General features: G+C 47.1%; 2 protein-coding genes across 7 annotated transcripts in view; both read left to right on the top strand.

Annotated features, from left to right (window-relative positions):
• The window catches only part of nrde2 (NRDE-2, necessary for RNA interference, domain containing), a 78035-nt gene extending 68706 nt beyond the window's left edge, over positions 1-9329 (top strand). Inside the window, exons 13-14 of the mRNA XM_072494013.1 lie at positions 5361-5432; positions 6820-9329. Of these exons, the coding sequence (XP_072350114.1) occupies positions 5361-5432; positions 6820-6945 (198 nt within the window). The 3' untranslated portion in view covers positions 6946-9329. The remainder of the gene's footprint in view (positions 1-5360; positions 5433-6819) is intronic.
• Positions 9330-18545: 9216 nt separating this feature from the next.
• The window catches only part of LOC140405479 (epithelial cell adhesion molecule-like), a 261892-nt gene continuing 258077 nt past the window's right edge, over positions 18546-22360 (top strand). For 5 of the 6 annotated variants that reach the window (XR_011938624.1, XR_011938625.1, XM_072493990.1 and 2 more), the window contains exons 1-2: positions 18546-18675; positions 19866-20036. Coding sequence is in view for 4 of the 6 variants with exons in the window: in XM_072493990.1 (XP_072350091.1) it covers positions 18603-18675; positions 19866-20036 (244 nt within the window). In the remaining 2 variants the exon portion in view is untranslated. The remainder of the gene's footprint in view (positions 18676-19865; positions 20037-22360) is intronic. The other variant, XM_072494000.1, reaches the window with a different exon arrangement.

Raw genomic sequence — 22360 nt, 5'->3', positions numbered from 1 at the left:
GTTAATGTTTTGTGTTCATGACTCTTGGTCAGAACTGTGACTTTTCAGAGGGTGCAGGTTAATCAATGCATCCAGTCGTGTAGTCACTGGTAACCATGGACCTCCACGTGTCTCTCGATGACCTCTTGGAGTCTGCGATGGATTTTGAGAAATATCTTTCATGGAAGGCCTCTGGCCTTTGTTTTGCTTCCTCACCGACTGCGTTACACCGAGTGTGTTACTGAGTCAAGCTCGGGGACAACACTGCAGCTGTATCGCGAGCAAATTGTATGCCTTGGAGAAGGTGCGAAGCAGATTTATTGGAATGGTGTGGGAGGACTGGGAACAGGAATTCTCATAAGAACATAAGAACTAGGAACAGGAGTAGGCCATCTGGCCCCTCAAGCCTGCTCCGCCATTTAATGAAATCATGGCTGATCTTTGTGGACTCAGCTCCACTCTACGGCCCGTACACCATATCCCCGAATCCCTTTATTCTTTAGAAAGGCATCTATCTTTTTCTTAAAAACGTTTAAAGAAGGAGCCTCAACTGCTTCACTGGGCAAGGAATTCCAGAGATTCACAACCCTTTGGGTGAAGAAGTTCCTCCTACACTCCGTCCTAAATCTACCTCCCCTTATTTTGAGGCTATGCCCCCTAGTTCTGCTTTCCCCGACCAGTGGAAACAACCTGCCCGCATCTATCCTATCTACTCCCTTCATAATTTTATATGTCTCAATAAGATCCCCCCGCATCCTTCTAAACTCCAGTGAGTACAGTCCCAGTCTACTCAACCTCTCGTCATAATCTAATCCCCTCAACTCTGGGATCAACCTAGTGAATCTCCTCTGCACTCCCTCCAGTGCCAATATGTCCTTTCTCAGGTAAGGAGACCAAAACTGAACACACTACTCCAGATGTGGCCTCACCAACACCCTATACAATTGCACCAGAACCTCACTAGTCTTGAACTCCATCCCTCTAGCAATGAAAGACAAAACTCGATTAGCCTTCTTAATCACCTGTTGCACATGCACACCAACTTTTTACGACTCGTGCACCAGCACACCCAGGTCCCTCTGCACAGCAGCATGTTTTAACATCTTGCCGTTTAAATAATAATCCATTCTGCTGTTATTCCTCCCAAAATGGATAGCTTCACACTTGGCAACATTGAATTCCATCTGCCAGACCCTAGCCCATTCACCTAACCTATCCAAATCCTTCTGCAGACTTCCGGTATCCTCTGCCCTTTTTGCTTTACCACTCATCTTAGTGTCGTCTGCAAACTTTGACACATTGCACTTGGTCCCCAACTCCAAATCGTCTATGTAAATTGTGAACAACTGCGGGCCCAACACTGATCCTTGAGGGACCCCACTAGTTACAGGTTGCCAACCAGAGAAACACCCATTTATCCCCACTCTCTGCTTTATGTTAGTTAACCAATCCTCTACCCATGCGACCACTTTACCCTCAATGCCATGCATCTTTAGTTTATGCAGCAACCTTTTGTGTGGCACCTTGTCAAAAGCTTTCTGGAAATCCAGATATACCACATCCATTGGCTCCCCTTTATCTACTGCACTGGTAACGTCCTCAAAAAACTCTACCAAATTAGTCAGACACGACCTACCCTTTGTGAACCCATGCTGCGTCTGCCCAATGGGACAATTTCCCTCCAGGTGCCCTGCTATTTCCTCCTCAATGATAGATTCCAGCATTTTCCCTACAACCAAAGTTAAGCTTACCGGCCTATAATTACCCGCTTTCTGCCGACCTTTTTTAAACCGTGGTGTCACGTTTGCTACTTTCCAATCCTCTGGGACCACCCCAGAGTCTAGTGAATTTTGATAAATTAGTGCGTTTACAATTTCCCTAGTCATCTCTTTTAGCACTCTGGGATGCATTCCATCAGGACCAGGAGACTTGTCTACCTTTAGCCCCATTAGCTTGCCCAATACTGCCTCCTTAGTGATTACAATCATCTCAAGGTCCTCACCCATCATATCCTTATTTCCATCAGTCACTGGCATGTTATTTGTGTCCTCCACTGTGAAGACTGACTCAAAAAACCTGTTCAGCTCCTCAGCCATTTCCCCGTCTCCTATTATTAAATCTCCCTTCTCATCTTCCAAAGGACCAATATTTACCTTAGCCACTCTTTTTTGTCTTGTATATTTGTAGAAGCTTTTACTATCTGCTTTTATGTTCTGAGCCAGTTTACTTTCATAGTCTACCTTACTCTTCTTTATGGCTTTTTTAGTAGCTTTCTGTTGTCCCCTAAAGACTTCCCAGTCCTCTAGTCTCCCACTAATTTTTGCCACTTTGTATGTTTTTTCCTTCAATTTGATACTCTCCCTCACCTCCTTAGATATCTACAGTCGATTTTTCCCCTTTCTACCGTCTTTCTATTTTGTCGGTATGAACCTTTTCTGAACACTGTGAAAGATCGCTCGGAAGATTCTCCACTGTTCCTCAACTGCTTCACCATGAAGTCTTTGCTCCCAGTCTACCTTAGCTAGTTCTTCTCTTATCCCATTGTAATCGCCTTTGTTTAAGCACAAAACACGAGTGTTTGATTTTACCTTGTCATCCTCCAACTGTATTTTAATTTCCACCATATTGTGGTCGCTCCTTCCAAGAGGATCCCGAACTATGAGATCATTAATCAATCCTGCCTCATTACACAGGACCAGATCTAGGACCGCTTGTTCCCTTGTAGGTTCCATTACATACTGTTCCAGGAAATTATCCCGGGCACATTCTATAAACTCCTCCTCAAGGCTGCCTTTACCAACCTGGTTAAACCAATCGATATGCAGATTAAAATCTCCCATGATAACCGCTGTACCATTTCTACATGCATCCGTTATTTCTTTGCTTATTGCCTGCCCTACCATCCTGTTACTATTTGGTGGCCTATAGACTACTCCTATCAGTGACCTTTTCGCCTTACTATTCCTGATTTCCACCCAAATTGATTCAACCTTGTCCTCCATAGCACCAATATCGTCCCTTACTATTGCCCGGATGCCATCCTTAAACAACAAAGCTACACCACCGCCCTTACCGTCCATTTTATCCTTTCGTATAGTCTGATACCCTTGGATATTTGACTCCCAGTCGTGACCATCTTTTAACCATGTTTCAGTAATGGCCACTAAATCATAGTCATTCACGGTGATTTGCGCCATCAACTCATTTACCTTATTTCGTATACTACGAGCATTCAGGTAAAGTACACTTATGCTGTTTTTTATGTCTTTGTTATGAATCCTAACACCTTGATCAGTAACTTTTCGCAATTTATTTTTCCTCTTACCCTATTTTCTAATTTTCCTTGTCTTTGAACCCATATCTCTACATAATAACCTGTCACGTAACCTGCTGCCTTGATCTCCATTAACCATTATACTGTCCATAGCTTTACACTTCCCTTCCCCCCCCCAACTTGCTTGTTTAAAGTCCTTGTGACCAACCTATTTATCCTATTCGCTAGAACACTGGTCCTAGAATGGTTCAGGTGAAGACCGTCTCAACGGTACAGCTCCCTCCTGCCCCAGTACTGATGCCAATGCCCCATGAAATGGAATCCCTCTTTCCCGCACCACTCCTTTAGCCACGTGTTAACTTCTCTAATTTTCTCAACCCTATGCCAATTGGCACGTGGCTCGGGTAGTAATCCAGAGATTATAACCCTGGGGGATCTGCTCTTTAATTTAGTCCCTAGAGTTTGATAATCTCCAAACAGGTCCTCTTTCCTAGTCTTACCTATGTTGTTAGTCCCAACATGGACCACAACAACTGGATCCTCCCCCTCCCTCTCCAAAATCCTTTCAAGCCGATCAGAGATGTCCCTCACCCTGGCACCGGGCAGGCAACATACCATGCGGGACTCTCGATCTGGCTTACAAAGGATGCCATCAATCCCCCTAATTATAGAATCCCCTACAACTACCACTTGTCTTTTTGCTCCACCCTCTTGAATGGCTTCCTGTACCACGGTGCAGTGGTCAGTCAACGCATCCTCCCTACAGCCCTCTTTCTCATCCACACAGGGAGCAAGTACCTCATACCTGTTGGACAAGGTCAAGGGCTGAGGCTCCTCAACTCCTAAACTCAGGATCCCCCTACCTGCCTCCCTTGCAGTCACACCACTCTGTCCCTGACCACTGTCCTAATTAACAGAACTTATTCTACCGGGTGTGACTGCCTCCTGAAACAAAGCGTCCAGGTAATGTTCCCCCTCCCTGATGTGCCGCAGTGTGTGCAGCTCGGTCTCCAGATCATCAATTCTGAGCCGAAGTTCCTCGAGCAGCCAACACTTGCTGCAGATGTGGTCACTGACGGTCTCAATGAGATCCACCAGTTCCATCATCATACAGCAACAGCACATCACCTGTCCAGCCATATTCAACTAGTTAATTAATTTAAATATTTTTAAAAAAAAATTTCTTTATAGAACCTCAAGGATAAACCCGAACACCCAACAAAAACACAGCCCTCTCTCGCCACTCACCCGAACTCAGTCACTCACCTAAACTCAGATGCACTCTGTTCCAATCAGCACTCAGTCACTCACCTAAACTCAGATGCACTCTGTTCCAATCAGCACTCAGTCACTCACCTAAACTCAGATGCACTCTGTTCCAATCAGCACTCCGTGTCTAAAGGCACTCCTGCCACACCTTTTGTGCACTCACCTCTCCCAGCACTGTCCCGGCTCTCTCCTCCCATGCTTTATAAATCTCCCGGCTCTCTGCTCCCGCGCTGTTTTCGCTGTCCCGGCTCTCTCCTCCCGCGCTTTTTAAATCTCCCGGCTCTCTCCTCCGGCGCTGTTTTCGCTGTCCCGGCTCTCTCCTCCCGCGCTTTTTAAATCTCCCGGCTCTCTCCTCCGGCGCTGTTTTCGCTGTCCCGGCTCTCTGCTCCCGCGCTGTTTTCGCTGTCCCGGCTCTCTCCTCCGGCGCTTTTTAATTCTCATTGGAACAGAGAAGGTTAAGGGGAGATTCAGTACAGATTAGGAAGGGCTTTGTTGGAGTAGCTGGGGAGAAACTGGTAACCAGAGGAACCAGATTAAAGTGATTGGCAAATGGGCAGGAGAGGTGAGAATGTTTTAAAATCTGGAATGCAGTTCCTGACCAGGCAGTAAAAGCAGATTCAATAGTAACTCGCAGAAGAGAATTAGATGAATACTTGGAAAGGAAAGATTGGCAGGAATATGGGGACAGAGCAGGAGAATGGAACTGATTGGGTTACTCTTTCAAACTACTGTAACAACGCACTATAATATTGTTCCCATCTTCTGCAGCATGCTGAATGTTCCTATTCGTAACGAGTTCCAATTCTAACGTACTTCCTTCAACCCTCTGACAAAACAGGCTGCTCAAGGAAATGTTGAGAAGACGAAGGGAGTGTTTTACAGAGCGCTCCAGGAATGTCCTTGGGCTAAGGTAGGACGGCAATTGAGGTTCCTGACCTTTGACCATTGAACTAACTGGCTATAATGTTGAACCTAGGATCACCTGCTCAGCCTGTTGCTTTTATATACCTCGGTTAACATTTCTGATGTGTGTACCAGACTGAAATGTGTACTCCAGCCTCTGCGTTAGGAGCTCGAGCCCCATTGATTACCTGGAGTAGGAACAGGATGAGCCATTGGACCTGTTCCACCATTCAATTAGATCATGGCTCATCTGTACATCATGTCTCAATTACCCCAATTTTGTTCCTTATCCCTTAATACTGGTGCACAGCAAGGATCTTCTGATCTCCGCCTGAGTTATTGGGGCAGTGAGCTCCAGATTCCCAGTATCCTTTGTATAAAAACTGCTTCCTGATTTCACTCTTAACTCCAGCAGCCAATTAAATACTTTGGAAGTGTTGTCATTGTTATAATGTAGGGAATGCCAATTTGCAGGCAGAAACTCTGAGAAATGGCAGTGAGGGAATGACCATTTTGGTGACGTTTGTTTAGGGATAAACATTGGCCATGGCATCAGGAAAACATCCTTCAAATAGAACCATGGGATATTTTGGGTTAATGAGTGAACTCTGACAATGCAGCAGTCCCTCAGTACAGCTGCTACATTGGGAATGAAAGCTTCGGTTTCGTGCTCAGGGTGGCACGGTGGCGCAGTGGTTAGCACTGCTGCCTATGGCACTGGGAAACCCAGGTTCGATCCCGGCTCCGGGTCACCGTCCGTGTGGAGTTTGAACATTCTCCCCGTGTCTGCATGGGTTTCACCCCCACAACCCAAAGATAGTCATAGATGTTTACAGCATGGAAACAGGCCCTTCGGCCCAGCTTGTCCATGCCACCCAGTTTCTATCACTAAGCTCGTCCCACTTGCCCGCATTTGGCCCATATTCCTCTATACCCACCCTGCCCATCTAACTGTCTAACTGCTTTTTAAAAGACAAAATCGTAGCCACCTTGAGCAGCCCGTTCCAGATGTTCACCACCCTCTGTGTGAAGAAATTTCCTCTCTGGTCTCTTGTATCTCTCCCCTCTCACCTTAAATCTATGCCCTCTAGTTCTATACTCCTCTATCTTTGGGAAAAGATGTTGACTATGTACCTTATCTATGCTCCCCATTATTTTATAGACCTTTCTAAGATATGCAGGCTAGGTGAATCGGCCACACTAAATTGGCCCTTAATTGGAAAAAAATAATTGGGTACTCTAAAAAAAAAATGTTTTTAAAGGTTTCGTGCTCAGTTCCCGCAGTGATGGTTAAGTTGCAATGTCGGTCTCGCGGGCGAGTGTGTTACCCACTGAACCCCCGATAATGCCATCAATCTGGAAAAATGCTAAGTATGTTCTTCCTTGTTACACAGGTCCTGTACCTGGATGCGGTTGGCTACTTACCTGGGCAACTCCAAGAAACTTTGGACTTAATGACTGAAAAGGAGATCCGAATCCGTGTTCCTATTGAGGAGCTGGAAATCCTCATGGAAGATTGAGCTGGGAAGAAAGAAGACTTGCATTTACGTAGTGCCTTCTACAGCCTTGGGGCAGCCCAAAGCGCTTGCCAGCCAACCAGTCAGCCACTGTTGGAAATGAGGCAGAAATGAAGCTCCCACCAACAGCAGTGAGATAAATGACCGGATGACGTATTGGCTGGGGGCTGAAAGTTGGCCAGGGCGGCTGTTATGTCTGTATATATGGAGGCACTTTGGCACAGAGCAAGGAGCTCCCAGCAACTCATTGTGACCAATTTAGTGAAACTGGTTGAGTGAGAAATTTCAGCGGGATAGCGAGAGAGCAACTTCCTCTTCGAATGGTACCATGCGATCTTTGATCAGTTTGACGTCCCATCCTAAGGATGGATTATTGGACATTCAATAAGAGGATTTGAAGAACATGAGAATATTTATTTTGTAATAAATGAACATGTACAGTTACTATTTATTTGTATTGTTTGCTGAGCTGGAGAGTAAAATTTGAGTTACATTGTACTCTGCGAAGTGTGTAACAAGAAAGGTTATTTATCCATCATTTCTTGAGCACACTGACAGCCTGCAAAAGGTGGGGAAGAAAGATCCACGTGTTATTAGATGAACCGACTCCTAATCCTCACACTCATTACAACACCAAAGGAGGCTATTCGGCCCTTTGTTTCTGTACCGGCTCCTTGAATAGCAATCCCGTTTGTTCCACTCCTTGGCTCTTTCCATGTAAATGATGCCCCCCTCAAGTATTTATCGAATTCCCCTTTTAAAAGTTAGTGTTGAATCTGTTTCCTCCAGCCTTTTCCCAGAGCGTTATCCTTACCCGAAATGTGGTTTGTGTGTGGAGACGGGATGGGAAACTGTGAGCACTTTGTAAATTCTGTGCTCAGATTCCCCGTTCTACAGCTCTCGTCACCAGTTGGTGATGTGGTTCCTTCAGTGCTGGGGTTACAGGGATAACTATGAGATTGTTGCGTTCCGTGGTCTGTTTTGTCCAACTGACGGGATGTTTTCACAGTTTCCAGCTTTATTTGCAGTCCCGTACAAAAATGTACATTTAGTCCCTGATGGGACACGGTTCCCCAAGTTCCAACAGTCTTGGTCTTCATGTGAGCTTAGACGGTTGGTGTCAGTGTGCTGTTTGACTGTGGGGGTGGGTGTCACCCGGTGTTGTCCAGACACGTGAATTATCATTTTTTATTAAGTCACAGGGTGTGTGCATCGCTGGAAAAGCCAACATTTATTGCCCACCCCTAATCTCCCTTGAGAAGGTGGTTGGTGATCTGCTGCACTCTGTGTTAAAGATGCTCTTGTGGTATTCATAGAATCCTTAGAGTGCAAAAGGAGGCCATTTGGTCCATCGAGTTTTCACCGACCCTTTCTAAGGCCACCCTACCTGGGCCCAATCCCCCACCCTTTCCTGCATCCCCCCTCAAGGGGCAATTTATCATGGCCAATCCACCTAACCGGCATATCTTTGGACTGTGGGAGGAAACCGGAGCACCTGGAGGAAACCCACGCAGACATGGGGAGAACGTGCAGACTCCGCACAGACAGTCACCCGAGGTGGGAATCGAACCCGGGTCCCTGGTGCTGTGAGGCAGCAGTGCTAACCACTGTGCCACCGTGCTGGTGTTGCCAGAGAATTCCAGCCAATATATTCCCAATCGGGGTGGTGTGCGACGTGGAGGAGACCTTTGACGTGTGGGTTTTCCCTTTTTATTAAGGCAGTGGTTTGCAGACTCGGATCTGGGAATGCTTAGGAAGGGACTTACAGGAGTTCCACTATACAAGTTGAAAGTGCGAGCAAGGGTGGAGTGTGGCTGTCACAGAGTAGACTGGCTATCTGGGCTAGATGGGGAGAGCACAGCTTGGAATGACATGACATTAAATACCTGTTTTCTTAAAGGCATTACTAAACTCTCCTTTACATGGAGCACTTTTTATGATTATTGTACCGTATCTTAATTGAGATGGTGGCCCATGATCGCTAATCTGAGGGTTGCAGGGCTGAAGGAGCTTCTGGGGGTGGAGGGAGGCCGAGAAGAAATCTTGAGTGTAAAAGACGAAGAATTTGAAATCCAAGCACATCACAGTCAAACCGCCTGACTCAGTTTCCACAATTGATATTGAGGACTGAACCGTCCATTAGATCTGCTGCTACATCACCAACCCAGCTGAAGTAATATGGTTGTCACTGATTTTCACAAACCAAGCAGCTTGTCAGAATCACAATAATACAGGGTTCACTTTTACATAGGTACAATTAACTTTTTACGTTTACAATATTTGCTTGACCATTTTGGCCCTTGTTTTATACAATGAAGATTCAGAGAGAAGTTGTAATTGTGATTACATTTGTTTTGATTTTATTAAAACATGTGGCTTTTTGATGAGGTAATGGTCTAAATGATGTTTGAATCCATTCCATGTTTTTCTGTAGTGTCCTGCTTGTCCCATTATGTCTTCAGTGAGGAGCCTGTAGTGTCATTTCCAAATTCATCACCATCTCTTACTTCAAGCTGATATCTCTCACATATCCTATTATCCTAAACTTGTACTTGTTCCTCCCCCACACTCTTCCAAATAGGAATGTGGACCGCCAGCTCTTGGATTACTCTCAGCTGTACTTGAACATGCTAACATGCTGCAGTGGGGAAACCGTTTATACAGGCGATGACTCCCTTCAAATCCCTTGATTATGATTGAAACCGAAAGTGAAAATCTCTTCTCTTGGTACTTGAAATCTATTAAGATACTTCATGCAATCTGACTTATCAATCATTGCGCGCTAAAGGTCTGAATTGTCCTAGCCCTCTGATCGTGGCCTTTGAGGTGTCCGGATGCGCTGGCCCCTTGACATATGGGCGGCACGGTAGCACAGTGGTTAGCACTGTTGCGTCACAGCGCCAGGGTCCCAGGTTCGATTCCCGGCTTGGGTCACTGTCTGTGCGGAGTCTGCACGTTCTCCCTGTGTCTGCGTGGGTTTCCTCCGGGTGCTCCGGTTTCCTCCCACAAGTCCCGAAATACCTGCTTGTTAGGTAATTTGGCCATTCTGAATTCTCCCTCAGTGTACCCGAACAGGGGCTGGAGTGTGGCGACTAGGGGCTTTTTTCACAGTAATTGCAGTGTTAATGTAAGCCTACTGGTGATACTAATGAAGATTATATTCCTGCTATTGAGGATGTTTCTCACTGTGGGATGGGGTCCAGGATCGCTGACTGCACTAGGTGCAAGGCTCCATGCCCAAAGAGGATTCCGCTGGGAGAAAGGTCTTCACCTGCGGATTTCCCTTCAGCTTCAGTGTCTTCACTCCTGAGAATTTTAACACGTCTCAGAGCATTCTTCTATGTTGAGACGCCTCTTGATCGCTGACCTTCAGCAGCGCCCACCTCCCCCTGTCGGGCCACTGAGGCTCCAGAGTTCCAACCCTCTGGGCAGCATCATGAGCACACATCATTTTCAATAGGGCAGTGAACATGGATGACAGCCATTTCGGAGGCTGCCTAGGGGAAAACTGTGCAGACGTATATGAGGACTCGGCGGGGGGGGCGGGGGCCATTTGGTCCTGACATTGGGGTCCTGAAATAGGAGGGGAAACCCAGCCCAGGAGCCTACAAATTTGGAAATGTCATCACTGCCGCATTAAATATTCACTTGGTATGTGTTAACAATAATGTGAACTCTGAAACCATTTTGTTGTTAGACATATTAAAAAGGATCCCGTATCTTCAGGAGGGTTTGTCATCTTAGAATCAGTGATTTGATGCTGGTTCGGCCCTTTGAGCTTCTGAGATCTCTCTGTTCCTCCGATCTTGGTCTCTTGCACATTCCTGATTTTGCTTTGTTCCAAAATTGGCAGCCACACCTCCAGCTGCCCAGGTCACAGGATCGCAGAATCGTTACGTTGCCGAAGGAGGCCATTTGGCCCATGCTGTCTGCACAAGTCCTCCAAACGTTCATCATGACTTGTTGCCATTCTCCTGCCTTTTCCCTGTACCCCTGCACATTGTTTCTATTCAAAGAATCATCTGATGCCCTCTTGAATTCCTCGATTGAACCTGCCTCCACCACATTTCAAGGCTTTGCATTCCAGACCCCCAACCACTCGCTGTGTGGAAAAGGTTTGAAAATCACTTTAAATCTCGCTCTCAATCCTTTTACATTTGGGAACAATTTCTCCCTATCTACTCTGTTCAGCTCCCTTACAATTTTGAACATCTCTATCAGATATCCTCTTTGCCACCTTCTCTCTGAGAAGAACAGTTCTTTCCTCATAACTGAAGTTTCTCATCCCTGGGACTATTCTTGCAAACCTCTTCTGCGCTCTCTCCAATGCGTTGGGTTTGCACTCTCTCCGATGTGTTAACATCCTGTAGTGGGGCACCCAGAACTGTACACAATATTCCAGCTGAGGTCCAACTGCTTCTATGTTGAGACACCCTCTTGATTGGTGACCTGCTTCAGCAACACCCACCTCTCCAAGTGGAGCTGCGGAGTCTCCAGGACTCCAACCCTCTGAGCAGCATGGAGAGCACCCCACATCCTCGATAGGGGATGTCTTGTAGAAGTTCAACATAACTCCCTTGCTCTTGTACTCCAGCTCTGGAATGCCCTCTACACCTGTCCACCTCCTTTCCTTTAAATTGTTCTTTAAAACCTTTTGGTCACCTGTCCTAAAATCTTGTTAATTTTCCATCCCACTCCCCTCTGCCTTCTCTATCCTCGACCTGTTACAGTTCCAATGATGATCAATGTAAGCTCATGACGCATTACTTTATCTTTTGATTGGATGCATTAGATCCTTTTGGACTCAGTATTGAGTTTGGGGGTAGCATGTGGCGCAGTGGTTCGTGCTGGGGACCCAGGTTCGAATCCTGGCCCTGGGACTCTGTCCGTGTGGAGTTGGCACATTCTCCCCGTGTCTGCGTGGGTTTCACCCCCACAACCCAAAGGTGTGCAGGGTAGGTGGATTGGCCACGCTAAATTGCCCCTTAATTGGAAAACAAAATAATTGGGTACTCTACATTTTTAAAAAAACATTGAGTTCAACCATTTCAGATCATAACCTAAGCCCCCATTTTCTTGGATGGCAGCTTTTGGTGATGATGTTGACCATTTACACTTCCTCTTCTTAACCTGTCTACTTGTCTTATTGGCAACTCCTTTGACCTCAGCGCCAGGGACCCAGTTTCGATTCTGACCTTGGGTAACTGTATAAAGTTTGCACATTCTCCCCATCTCTCCGTGGGTTTCCTCCGGGTGCTCCAGTTTCCTCCCACAGTCCAAAGACGTGCAGGTTAGGTGGATTGGCCATGCTAAAGTGCTCCTTAGTGTCCAAAAGGTTAGGTGGGGTTACGGGGATAGGGCGAGGATTTGAACCTAGGTGTGGTGCTCTTTTGGAGGGTCGGGGCAGACTCGATGGACCGAATGGCCTCCTTCTGCATGGTAGGGATTCTATGACCTTGCACAATCATCCCTTTTGTCATGTAATCTCTCCTACCTTTCAATCTGTCTCTGTCCTTCCCCAAACCCACCACCACCCCTGTTAGTCGTTTTAAACCTCACACCTCCAATTCTGATGAAAAGCCATTGTCCTGGGACATTAACTCAGTTTCTTTCTCCACAGATGCAGCCCTGACCTGCTGAGTATTTCTAATATAGAACATAGAACATTACAGCGCAGTACAGGCCCTTCGGCCCTCGATGTTGCGCTGACCTGTGAAACCACTCTAAAGCCCATCTACACTGTTCCCTTATCCAATGACCATTTGAATGCCCTTAGTGTTGGGCAGTGCCGGGAGCAGTGCCATGGTACTGTCCAGGCATGTCCCTCTACCCTCCCAGGGGCTATACTTACCTCTGCATCCCTGGAGGGATCCCCTTGACTGCCTCACGCTCGGCCCAACCTGTTATAAACCTTGCTGATATGACTGCTGCTCCTAGTGCTGCTCCTGTAACCATCCATTGAACCAGGGTTGATCCCTTGACCTGATGGTAATGCGATAAATAGGGGTGTGAGGTTACAGATTGCAGATGAATACTACTGACGGCCCATGGAGCTTCGTGGATGCCCAGTTTTGAGCAGTTAGATCTATTCTGAGTCTATCCAATTTTGTACGGTGGTAGCGCCACCAAACACGATGGAGAGTGTCCTCAGCGTGAAGATAGGCATTTGTTTCCACAAGGATTGAGCATTGGTTTCTCCTACCAATACTAAGATGGATAGGTCGATTGGTGAGGATGAGGTCATGACTTTCCTACTTGTCCGTTCTCTCATCACTTGCCAGTCTGGTAGATATGTCCTTCTGGACTCAGTCAGTTACTTCAATACTGGTGCTACCGAACTATTCTTGGTGATGGACACTGAGATACTACAAAGTCATGCTTAATGATAGACATGAAGTGCCCCACCCAGAGTACTTTCTGTGCCCTTGCTGCCCTCAGAGCTTCTTCCAAGTCATGTTCAATGTGAAGGAGCATGATTCATCAGCTGAGGGGCGGAGATAGGTCATAATCAACAGGAGTTTTCCTTGCCCGTTTTGAGGTGATGCCATGACACTTCATGGGATTTGGAGTCAATGTTGAGGGCTCCCAAGCCATTCCCTCCTGACTTATACCATTATGCCACCACCTCTGACAGGTCAGATCGCATGCAGGAATAGAGAGAAGAGTAGTCTGGGCATTGGCTGTAAGGTATGATTCCGTGAGTATGGCTATCCCAGCTTGTTGCATGATTAGTTTATGGGACAGATCTCTCCATATTACCACTGTTTGGTGGGGATGGCTTTGCAGGATTAATTGGACAGGGTGAGTTGTGCTTTGTCACTTCTGATGCTAAGGTCGATGCTGGGTAATCTGTCCAGTTTTATTCTTATTCGACTTTTCAATAGAGGTTCTGATACAAATAATCTCTTCATGTCGCTGGTGTGAAACTTTGACAATACCCCTTTGAAGTGCTGTAAAATATTTCACATTAAAGGTGCTACTTGTACGGAAGTTATTGTTGTTTTAGTGGGTCACGTCTTCAGTTTCTGTCAGAATATTACATATGCATTAATGTCGGGTTTGGCTGCACTTACTTCGCTCGAACAATCCAAAATCTAATTACACAGCCCACACTTCCCCGAAGAGATGAAGTGATCTTGTCTTCATCACGCCAGGTGGCAACCTTTCTTCTTTTTAAAAATAAATAAATTTAGAGTATCCAATTTTTCTTTTTTCCCAATTAAGGGGCAATTTAGAATGGCAAATCCACCTAACCCTGCACATCTTTGGGTTGGGGGCTGAGACCCACGCAGGCACGGGGAGAATGTGGCAAACTCCACACGGACAGTGACTCGGGGCCGGGATCGAACCCGGGTCCTCGACGCCATGAGGCAGCAGTGCTAACCACTACGCCTCCATGCCGCCCAAGATGGCAACCTTTCTTTTTTTAATAAACATTTTGTTGAGGTATTTGTGATTTTGTAACAATAACAGAAGAAACAGTGCACATACAAGTATAAACATAGTGCAAAGGCCATCTTCCTCCCTTTAATTTACTCCCACACCTGCCACTCTATAATGGGGTGATGGTGGCGTAGTGGGTATTGTCACTGGACCAGTAATCCATAGGCCTCGGGGAACACTCTGGAGACCTGGGTTCAAATCCCACCACAGCGTTTAAATTTTAAAAACTTAATAAAATATTTGGAATTCAAATTCTAAAGAAAGGGGCGGGGTGGTAGCACGGTAGTTGGCACTGTTGCTTCACAGCGCCAGGGACCCGGGTTTAATTCCCAGCTTGTCTGTGCGGAGTCTGCCCGTTCTTCCCGTGTCTGCATGGGTTTCCTCCCACAGTCCAAAGATGTGTAGGTTAGGTGGATAGGCCATGCTAAATCGCCCGTAGTGTCCAAATGTTAGGTGTAGTTGCTGGGTTACAGGTGTAGGGTGGAGGTGTGGGCTTAGGTAGAGTGCTCTTTCAGAGGCCTGTGTAGACCCGATGGGCCGAATGGCCTCTTTCTGCATTCTAAATTCTATGAAACCATTGTCGATTGTTGTAAAAACCCATCTAGTTCACTCGTGTCCTTTAGAGAAGGAACATTGAACAGTACAGCACAGTACAGGCCCTTCAGCCCACGATGTTGTGACAACCATTTACCCTAATCTAAGATCAACCTAACCTACACCCCTTCAATTTACTGCTGTCCATGTGCCTGTCCAAGAGTCGCTTAAATGTCCCTAATGACTCTGATTCCCCACCTCTGCTGGCAGTGCATTCCACACACCCACCACTCACTGTGTAAAAAACCTACCTCTGATATCTCCCCTATACCTTCCTCCAATCACCTTAAAATTATGCCCCCTCGTGACAGCCATTTCCACCCTGGGGAAAAGTCTCTGGCTATCCACTCTATCCGTGCCTCTCATCACCTTGTACACCTCTATCACGTCACCTCTCTGCCTTCTTCGCTCCAGTGAGAAAAGCCCTAGCTCCCTCAACCTTTCTTCATAAGACATGCCCTCCAATCCAGGCAGCATCCTGGTAAATCTCCTCTGTACCCTCGCCAAAACATCCACATCCTTCCTATAATGAGGCGACCAGTACTGGACACAATATTCCAAGTGTGGTTAACTAGAGTTTTATAAAGCTGCAGCAAAACATCGCGGCTCTTAAACTCAATCACTCTGTTAATGAAAGCCAACACTCCATACGCCTTCTTAACAACCCAATCAACCTGGCTGGCAACTTTGAGGGATCTATGTACGTGGACCCCAAGATCTCTCTGTTCCTCCACAGTTTCAAGAATCCTGCCTTCAACCCTGTATTCAGCATTCAAATTTGACCTTCCAAAATTAATCACTTCACATTTATCAAGGTTGCACTCCATCTGCCACTTCTCAGTCCAGCTCTGCATCCTATCAATGTCCTGTTGTAATCTGCAAAACCCTCAACACTATCTACAACTCCCCCCACCTTCGTGTCATCAGCAAACTTACTAACCCACCCTTCCACTTCCTCATCCAAGTCATTTATAAAAACCACAAAGCGCAGAGGTCCCAGAACAGATCCCTGTGGGACACCACTGGTCACTAATCTCCAGGCAGAATACTTTCCATCCACTACCACTCGCTGTCTTCTTTCGGCCAGCCAATTCTGTATCTAGACAGCCAAATTTCCCTGTATCCCATGCCCTTTAGCTTTCTGAATGAGCCTACCATGGGGAGCCTTACCAAATGCCTTACTGAAATCCATATACACCACAACCACTGCCCGACCTTCATCAATGTGTCTCGTCACATCCTCAAAGAATTCAGTGAGGCTTGTGAGGAATGACCTGCCCCTCACAAAGCCATGCTGACTATCTTTAATCTAACTAGGTTTTTCTAAATAATCATAAATCCTATCTCTCCGAATCCTTTCCAATATCTTGCTCACCACAGACGTAAGACCGATGGGTCTGTAATTCCCAGGGATTTCCCTATTCCCTTTCTTGAACAGCATTCGCCTCCCTCCAATCATCCGGTATTACTCAAGTGGAGAGTGAGGACGCAAAGATCATCGCCAACGGCACAGCAATCTCCTCCCTCGCTTCCAGTAAATCTGCCATCCCTACTTGGTTTGGCCTACATGTGACTCCAGGTTCACAGCAATCTGGTTGACTCTTAAATGACCTCTGAAATGGCTGAGCAAACCACTCAGTTCAAGGACAATCAGGGTAGGGAAACAACTGCTGGCCCAGCCAGCAACATCCACATCCCATGAATGAATAAAGAAAAAAAATTCCAATTGAGCAAATCAATTTAATTCAAATCCCATTTAAAAATAAAGTTAATAATCAGGTTTACTTGCTTTTCTCTGTGGAGAGCCCTTGGAGAGAACCTTTCAGGAACAAAGACACGTCTTTGCAGACTAAAATCCTATGGCAAGCTGCACCTACAGATAGACCTGGCTCCTCCCTTTATCTACATCATCTGTACAGAAAGCATTAGGCATTCTTCTGTCTTCTCCCTCAAGATGTCCCATGACCTGGTTATCCAGGACCAAATACATATCTCATAAGTTATCTATACCCCAGGGACCTCCAAATCAAAACAATATTCCACTAACCACCTATCTGTAAACATGTTAATGCTTCTCAAATCCATCAGCAGAACACTCCTGCTGCAAAATCAAGGATTACCTCACTTTTATGACCCCCCCTTAAGCAAACATACTGGCCATATGCATCTTGAACCCGTTTCCAATAACATTACTGCAACAAATATAAAATATAGCAATTTCTTACATTCATCTCAACACGTATAAGACACTAGTTAGACCTCGGCTGGAATATGGTGTAGAGTTCTGGGTGCCACACTATAGGAAGGATGTGAACACATTGGAGAGAACGCAGAAGAGGTTCACAAGAATGGTTCCAGGGAGAAGAAGGCTAAGAGGAGATTTAACAGGACGTTCAAAACCATGAGGCAGCTGGACCAAGTAGACAGGGAGCAACACAAAGATTTAGAGCGAGAGGGCACAGATTTAAAGTGATTTTCAAAACTTTTTCACACAGCGAGTGGTTGGGATCTGGAATGCTCGGCCTGGAAGTGTGGTGGAGGCAGGTTCAATCGAGGCATTTAAAGGACATTAGGTGATTATTTGAATATAGGGAAAATGGCACTCAGTCATGATGCTCATTTACATATATATATATTGTTTTAAAATTTAGAGTACTCAATTCATTTTTTCCAATTAAGGGGCAATTTAGCGTGGCCAATCCACTTACCCTGCACATCTTTGGGTTGTGGGGGCGAAACCCACGCAGACACGGGAAGAATGTGCAAACTCCACACGGACAGTGACCCAGAACCGGGATCGAACCTGGGACCTCTGCGCCACGAGGCAGCAATGCTAACCACTGCGCCACCCTGCTGCCCTATCATGATGCTCATTTGGAGAGCACGACGGGCCGAATGGCCTCCTTCTGCATCGTAACAATTCTGTGATCCTGAGAAATAGAGTTGACATTTCTAGCCAGGCCAAACCTGAAATGTTAACAGCTTTTTCCTTCTCCGCAGATGCCGCCAAACCTGCTGACAATTTCCATTAATTTTCCGTCAGAAACGTCCATCTGGTTCATCAACGTCCTTTAAGGAAGGGAGTCTGCCGCCTTTACCTGGCCTGCCCTACATGGTCCACAGCAACGTAGTTCTCTCTGAAATGGCCTTGCACGCCACTCAGTTGTCAATCAGGCTGCTCTCCACCACCTTCTGAAGGGGAATCCCAATCGGGCAATAAATAGCCACAGCCCATGAATTAATGGCAACGTGAAACCTCGCAACAAGGCAAATTCGTCATCCTGTTAGCTTTTTTCTGCGTTTTTTATGTATCCAAAAGCCTTTCTGCGTTTGTTAGTGTGGGAATGACTTGGAGCAATGTTGTTTGATATGCACGGCCAAAGGTGGACACATTAACTGAGCTCTGAGCTGGTGCTTGGTGGCAGGTCTTGAGAGACTAGTCGTGCCTTGAAGGCATATCAACAAACCAGGCTGTTAAATATAAACCGCTCGGAATGTACCTGACTGATTTAGCCTCACCTTCTGTTAACGCTCAAGGTGACCTGGTCACCAGCTTGTCAGACTGGCACTTCCGCTGGGAGCGGTGTAGGAGGTCAGTATTCAATCCCACAGCAATTCCAGACATGGGGAAGAGAGGCTGCCTGTTTGTGGTAGTGGTGATGGTGGATTATGTTTGCATGGTTTCGGCTATACCAGGTAAGCTGATAAAACTAAATTCACCTCCAGTATCGGTAGTGAGGGCCGCACCATCGGAGGTGCCCCCTTTCAGATCAGACATTAAACCCGAGGACCTGTCTCTCCCTCAGGTAGATGTGAAGGGCCCCATGCTGCGAATTCTTGCAGAGGTAGCCTTTATCCCCCAACCAACGGCACTGAAGCAGACGATCTTGTCACTTGTTGCTTGTGTGATCTTGCTGCACGCAGACTGATTGCTGCCTTTACCACATCGCAGCTCTGGTAGTACGACTGCACTTCCAAACGTTCTTCACTGGTTGGAAAGTGCTTTGGGATGTCCAGAGGTTGTGAAAGGTGCTACAGGCACTAGGGCAGCCCTGGATGGTGCCTGTGTGGTACAGGTTTATTCAGTGTGAGATGTGGGCATACACCGCCCATTTCTCTTCTCCTTTGTCCCAGGTGAGGGGGGGGGGGCTGGTTTGCGATGGATCTATTCGTCAACTTCCTTCGCACCCCCCATTAGCTAAACAGTGGTGTGGGAGGTGGTGGAGAGGTGGAGGGAGGGAGTGGGGGAGGTAGGGTTAAGGAGGGGGAGAGGAGGGATGAGAAGTGGGGGAGGTGATGGAGAGAAGGGGAAACGGAGGGGAGGAGGTAAGGTGAGGGAGGGGGAGAGGAGGGATGAGGACGCTTGAGGGAGGGGGAAATGGAGGGGGGGAGAGGTGGAGGGAGGGGGAGGAAGGATGAGAAGTGGGTGAGGTGATGGAGAGAGGGGGAAATGGAGGGGAGGAGTGGTGGAGAGAGGGAGTGAGGAGGTAAGGTGAGGGAGGGGGAGAGGAGGGATGAGGTGGGGGGGACGCTTGAGGGAGGGGGAAATGGAGGGGGGAGAGGTGGAGGGAAGGAGTGGGGAAGTACGGTTAGGGAAGGGGAGGGGGGGGTGAGAAGTGGGGAGGTGAGAGGGGAGGAGAGCTGGAGGTAGGGAGTGGGAGGTAGGGTGAGGGAAGGGGAGAGGGGGGATGAGGTGGGGGAGGTGGTTGAGGGAGGAGGGAATTCTCATTACCCCCCTGGAGAAAGCCGGGGGGGGGGTTCTAAAAGGGAGGAAATACGAATAAAATTGGCACAAAAAACAAGGTGGCGACAAACTTTGCGGAGGTATTTCTGCTGCTTGTCTGAGAGCGCAATGGGACTGACCGCCTCTCTCCACAATCTGCCAGATGATGAATGCCCTGATGCCTATCCAGCCCGAGAGAACTGCGAGTTTGATGAGGTTTGCGAGGATGCCAGCTGCAAATACAACCAGTACGTGACCTGCCACCTGAACCGATGTGGGACCTGTGAGGCTGTGTTCCGCGGCTATGATAACGTAACTGTCAGCTGCAACCAGCGTGAGTCTCGCTCTGCCACTAACTCCCCCTCTGTTAAAACACAGCCACAGCTCCAGTCTGTGGAGACTGTGGTGATATGCATCACTGTATATACACAAGGGTTGATGTAAATACACTATGTAACCACTAGAGGGAGCACCAGAGATGTCATGACACACAGACATACAGCCAATGGGTCATTACAACAGGACACAACCAATGGGTAACCTGGACACCCAGAGGTGGCATTACCACAAGGGGGCACTTCACAACCCATATAAAAGGACAGGGCACAAATGCTGTGCCTCTTTCCACAGACACACAACTAGAGAGCGCATCAGGGTTGATCAGAAGCATCACACCCAGCACGTGGCTTAGAGCAGACTGGTTTAGTTAGACTGAGTTACTACAGTTAGATTAGCAGGAGAGTCAAACTCATTTAAGAACTGTGTTAATAGTTCAATAAACATATTGAACTCATTACAAAGTCTGGAGCTTCCTTTGTCAAAGCATACATCAAGGAAGCAACTTATGCTACACGAAGAAGCATAACACAACAGAGACAGCCACTGCTGGCCTGATATAAAATGTACATTCTATAATACACTTTTATACTTATATATTGTACAATGTAATGTCAGTTGTGTCTCAGTTGGTGGCACACTTGCCTCTGGGCTTCAGTCCCACTCCAGGGGTGGGATTTTCCGATAAAAGTCATTCGGCTCCCCATATTTTCCAGTCCCGCCCGCGACCATGCCCACCAGTGTCGGGGCTGGAAAAGAGCCGCCCCTCAGGACGTAAGCACAGAAATCAAGGCAGAACAGTGCGGGAGTGGGAGAGAGAGTTGCATTTAGGTGACAAGTTAGAGACCGAGGATTTAAAGCGCTCAGGTTTACACATCAACCTGTGGCACCATTTCAAAGATGAGAGTGAAGAGTTCTCCCAAGTGTCCTGGCAAATATTCAATCCCCCATCACCATTCCTCTGCATTAGGACACTGATGACACTTGTGGCTGCAAAGCCTTTGGGATGTCCTGAGGTCATGAAAGGCACTATAGAAATGCAATTAGGACAGCACGGTGGCGTAGTGGTTAGCATTGCTGCCTCATGGCACCGAGGTCCCAGGTTCGATCCCGGCCCTGGGTCACTGTCCGTGAGGAGTTTGCACATTCTCCCCGTGTTTGCGTGGGTTTCATCCCCACAACCCAAAGATGTACGCTTTTATAAGGGCAGCACGGTATCATTGTGGATAGCACAAATGCTTCACAGCTCCAGGGTCCCAGGTTCGATTCCGGCTTGGGTCACTGTCTGTGCGGAGTCTGCACATCCTCCCCGTGTGTGCGTGGGTTTCCTCCCACAGTCCAAAGATGTGCGGGTTAGGTGGATTGGCCATGCTAAATTGCACTTAGTGTTGGGTGGGGTTACTGGGTTATGGGGATAGGGTGGAGGTGTGGACCTTGGGTAGGGTGCTCTTTCCAAGAGCCGGTGCAGACTCGATGGTCCGAATGGCCTCCTTCTGCACTGTAAATTCTATGATTCTATGTGCGGGGTAGGTGGATTTGTCATGCTAAATTGCCTCTTAATTGGAAACAATTAATTGGGTGCTCTAAATTTATTTTAAAAAAATAAATGCAATCACACCTGGTATGTATATATATTGTGATTTTTATTGTCCTTATATCATAGGACCATAGAATCCCTACATTGCAGAAGGAGGCCATTCGGCCCATAGAGTCTACGCCGACCCTCTGACAGTGCACCCTGGCTAGGCCCCCACCCTATCCCCGTAACCCCACCTAACCTTTTGGACACAAAGGGCAATTCAGCATGGCCAATCCACCTAACCTGCACATCTTTGGACTGGGGGAGGAAACCGGAGCACCCGGAGGAAACCCACGCACACACGGGGAGGACATGCAGACTCCACACAGTCACCCGAGGCCGGAATTGAACCTGGGACCCTGGCCCTGTGAGGCAGCAGTGCTAACCACTGTGCCACCGTCATATACAGTATCAATTTCAGTGTACATAATATACACAATGTAAGTCACAGTGTATGATATACTATAATTTGGTGTGTTATAATTTATAACATGAACACTATCAATGACTAGATATTGCATTGTAGATGTAGGTGAGATGTTTCCCCTGGCTGGGCAGTGTGAACCAGGAAGCACAATTCAAAAACAAGGGGGATGCCACTTAGGACCGAGATGAGGAGAAATTTCTTCACACAGATGGTTGCGAATCTTTGGAATTCTCTATCCCAGAGACAATGGAAGCTCAGCCAATGTGTATGTTCAAAGCAGAGATTGATCGATCTCTGATTAACAATAGCACAAAGG

Source organism: Scyliorhinus torazame, chromosome 2, assembly GCF_047496885.1.
Source record: "Scyliorhinus torazame isolate Kashiwa2021f chromosome 2, sScyTor2.1, whole genome shotgun sequence".
NCBI lineage: Eukaryota > Metazoa > Chordata > Chondrichthyes > Carcharhiniformes > Scyliorhinidae > Scyliorhinus > Scyliorhinus torazame.
Note: the sequence above shows the minus strand (reverse complement) of the source record. Positions and strands in the feature narration are given on the sequence as shown.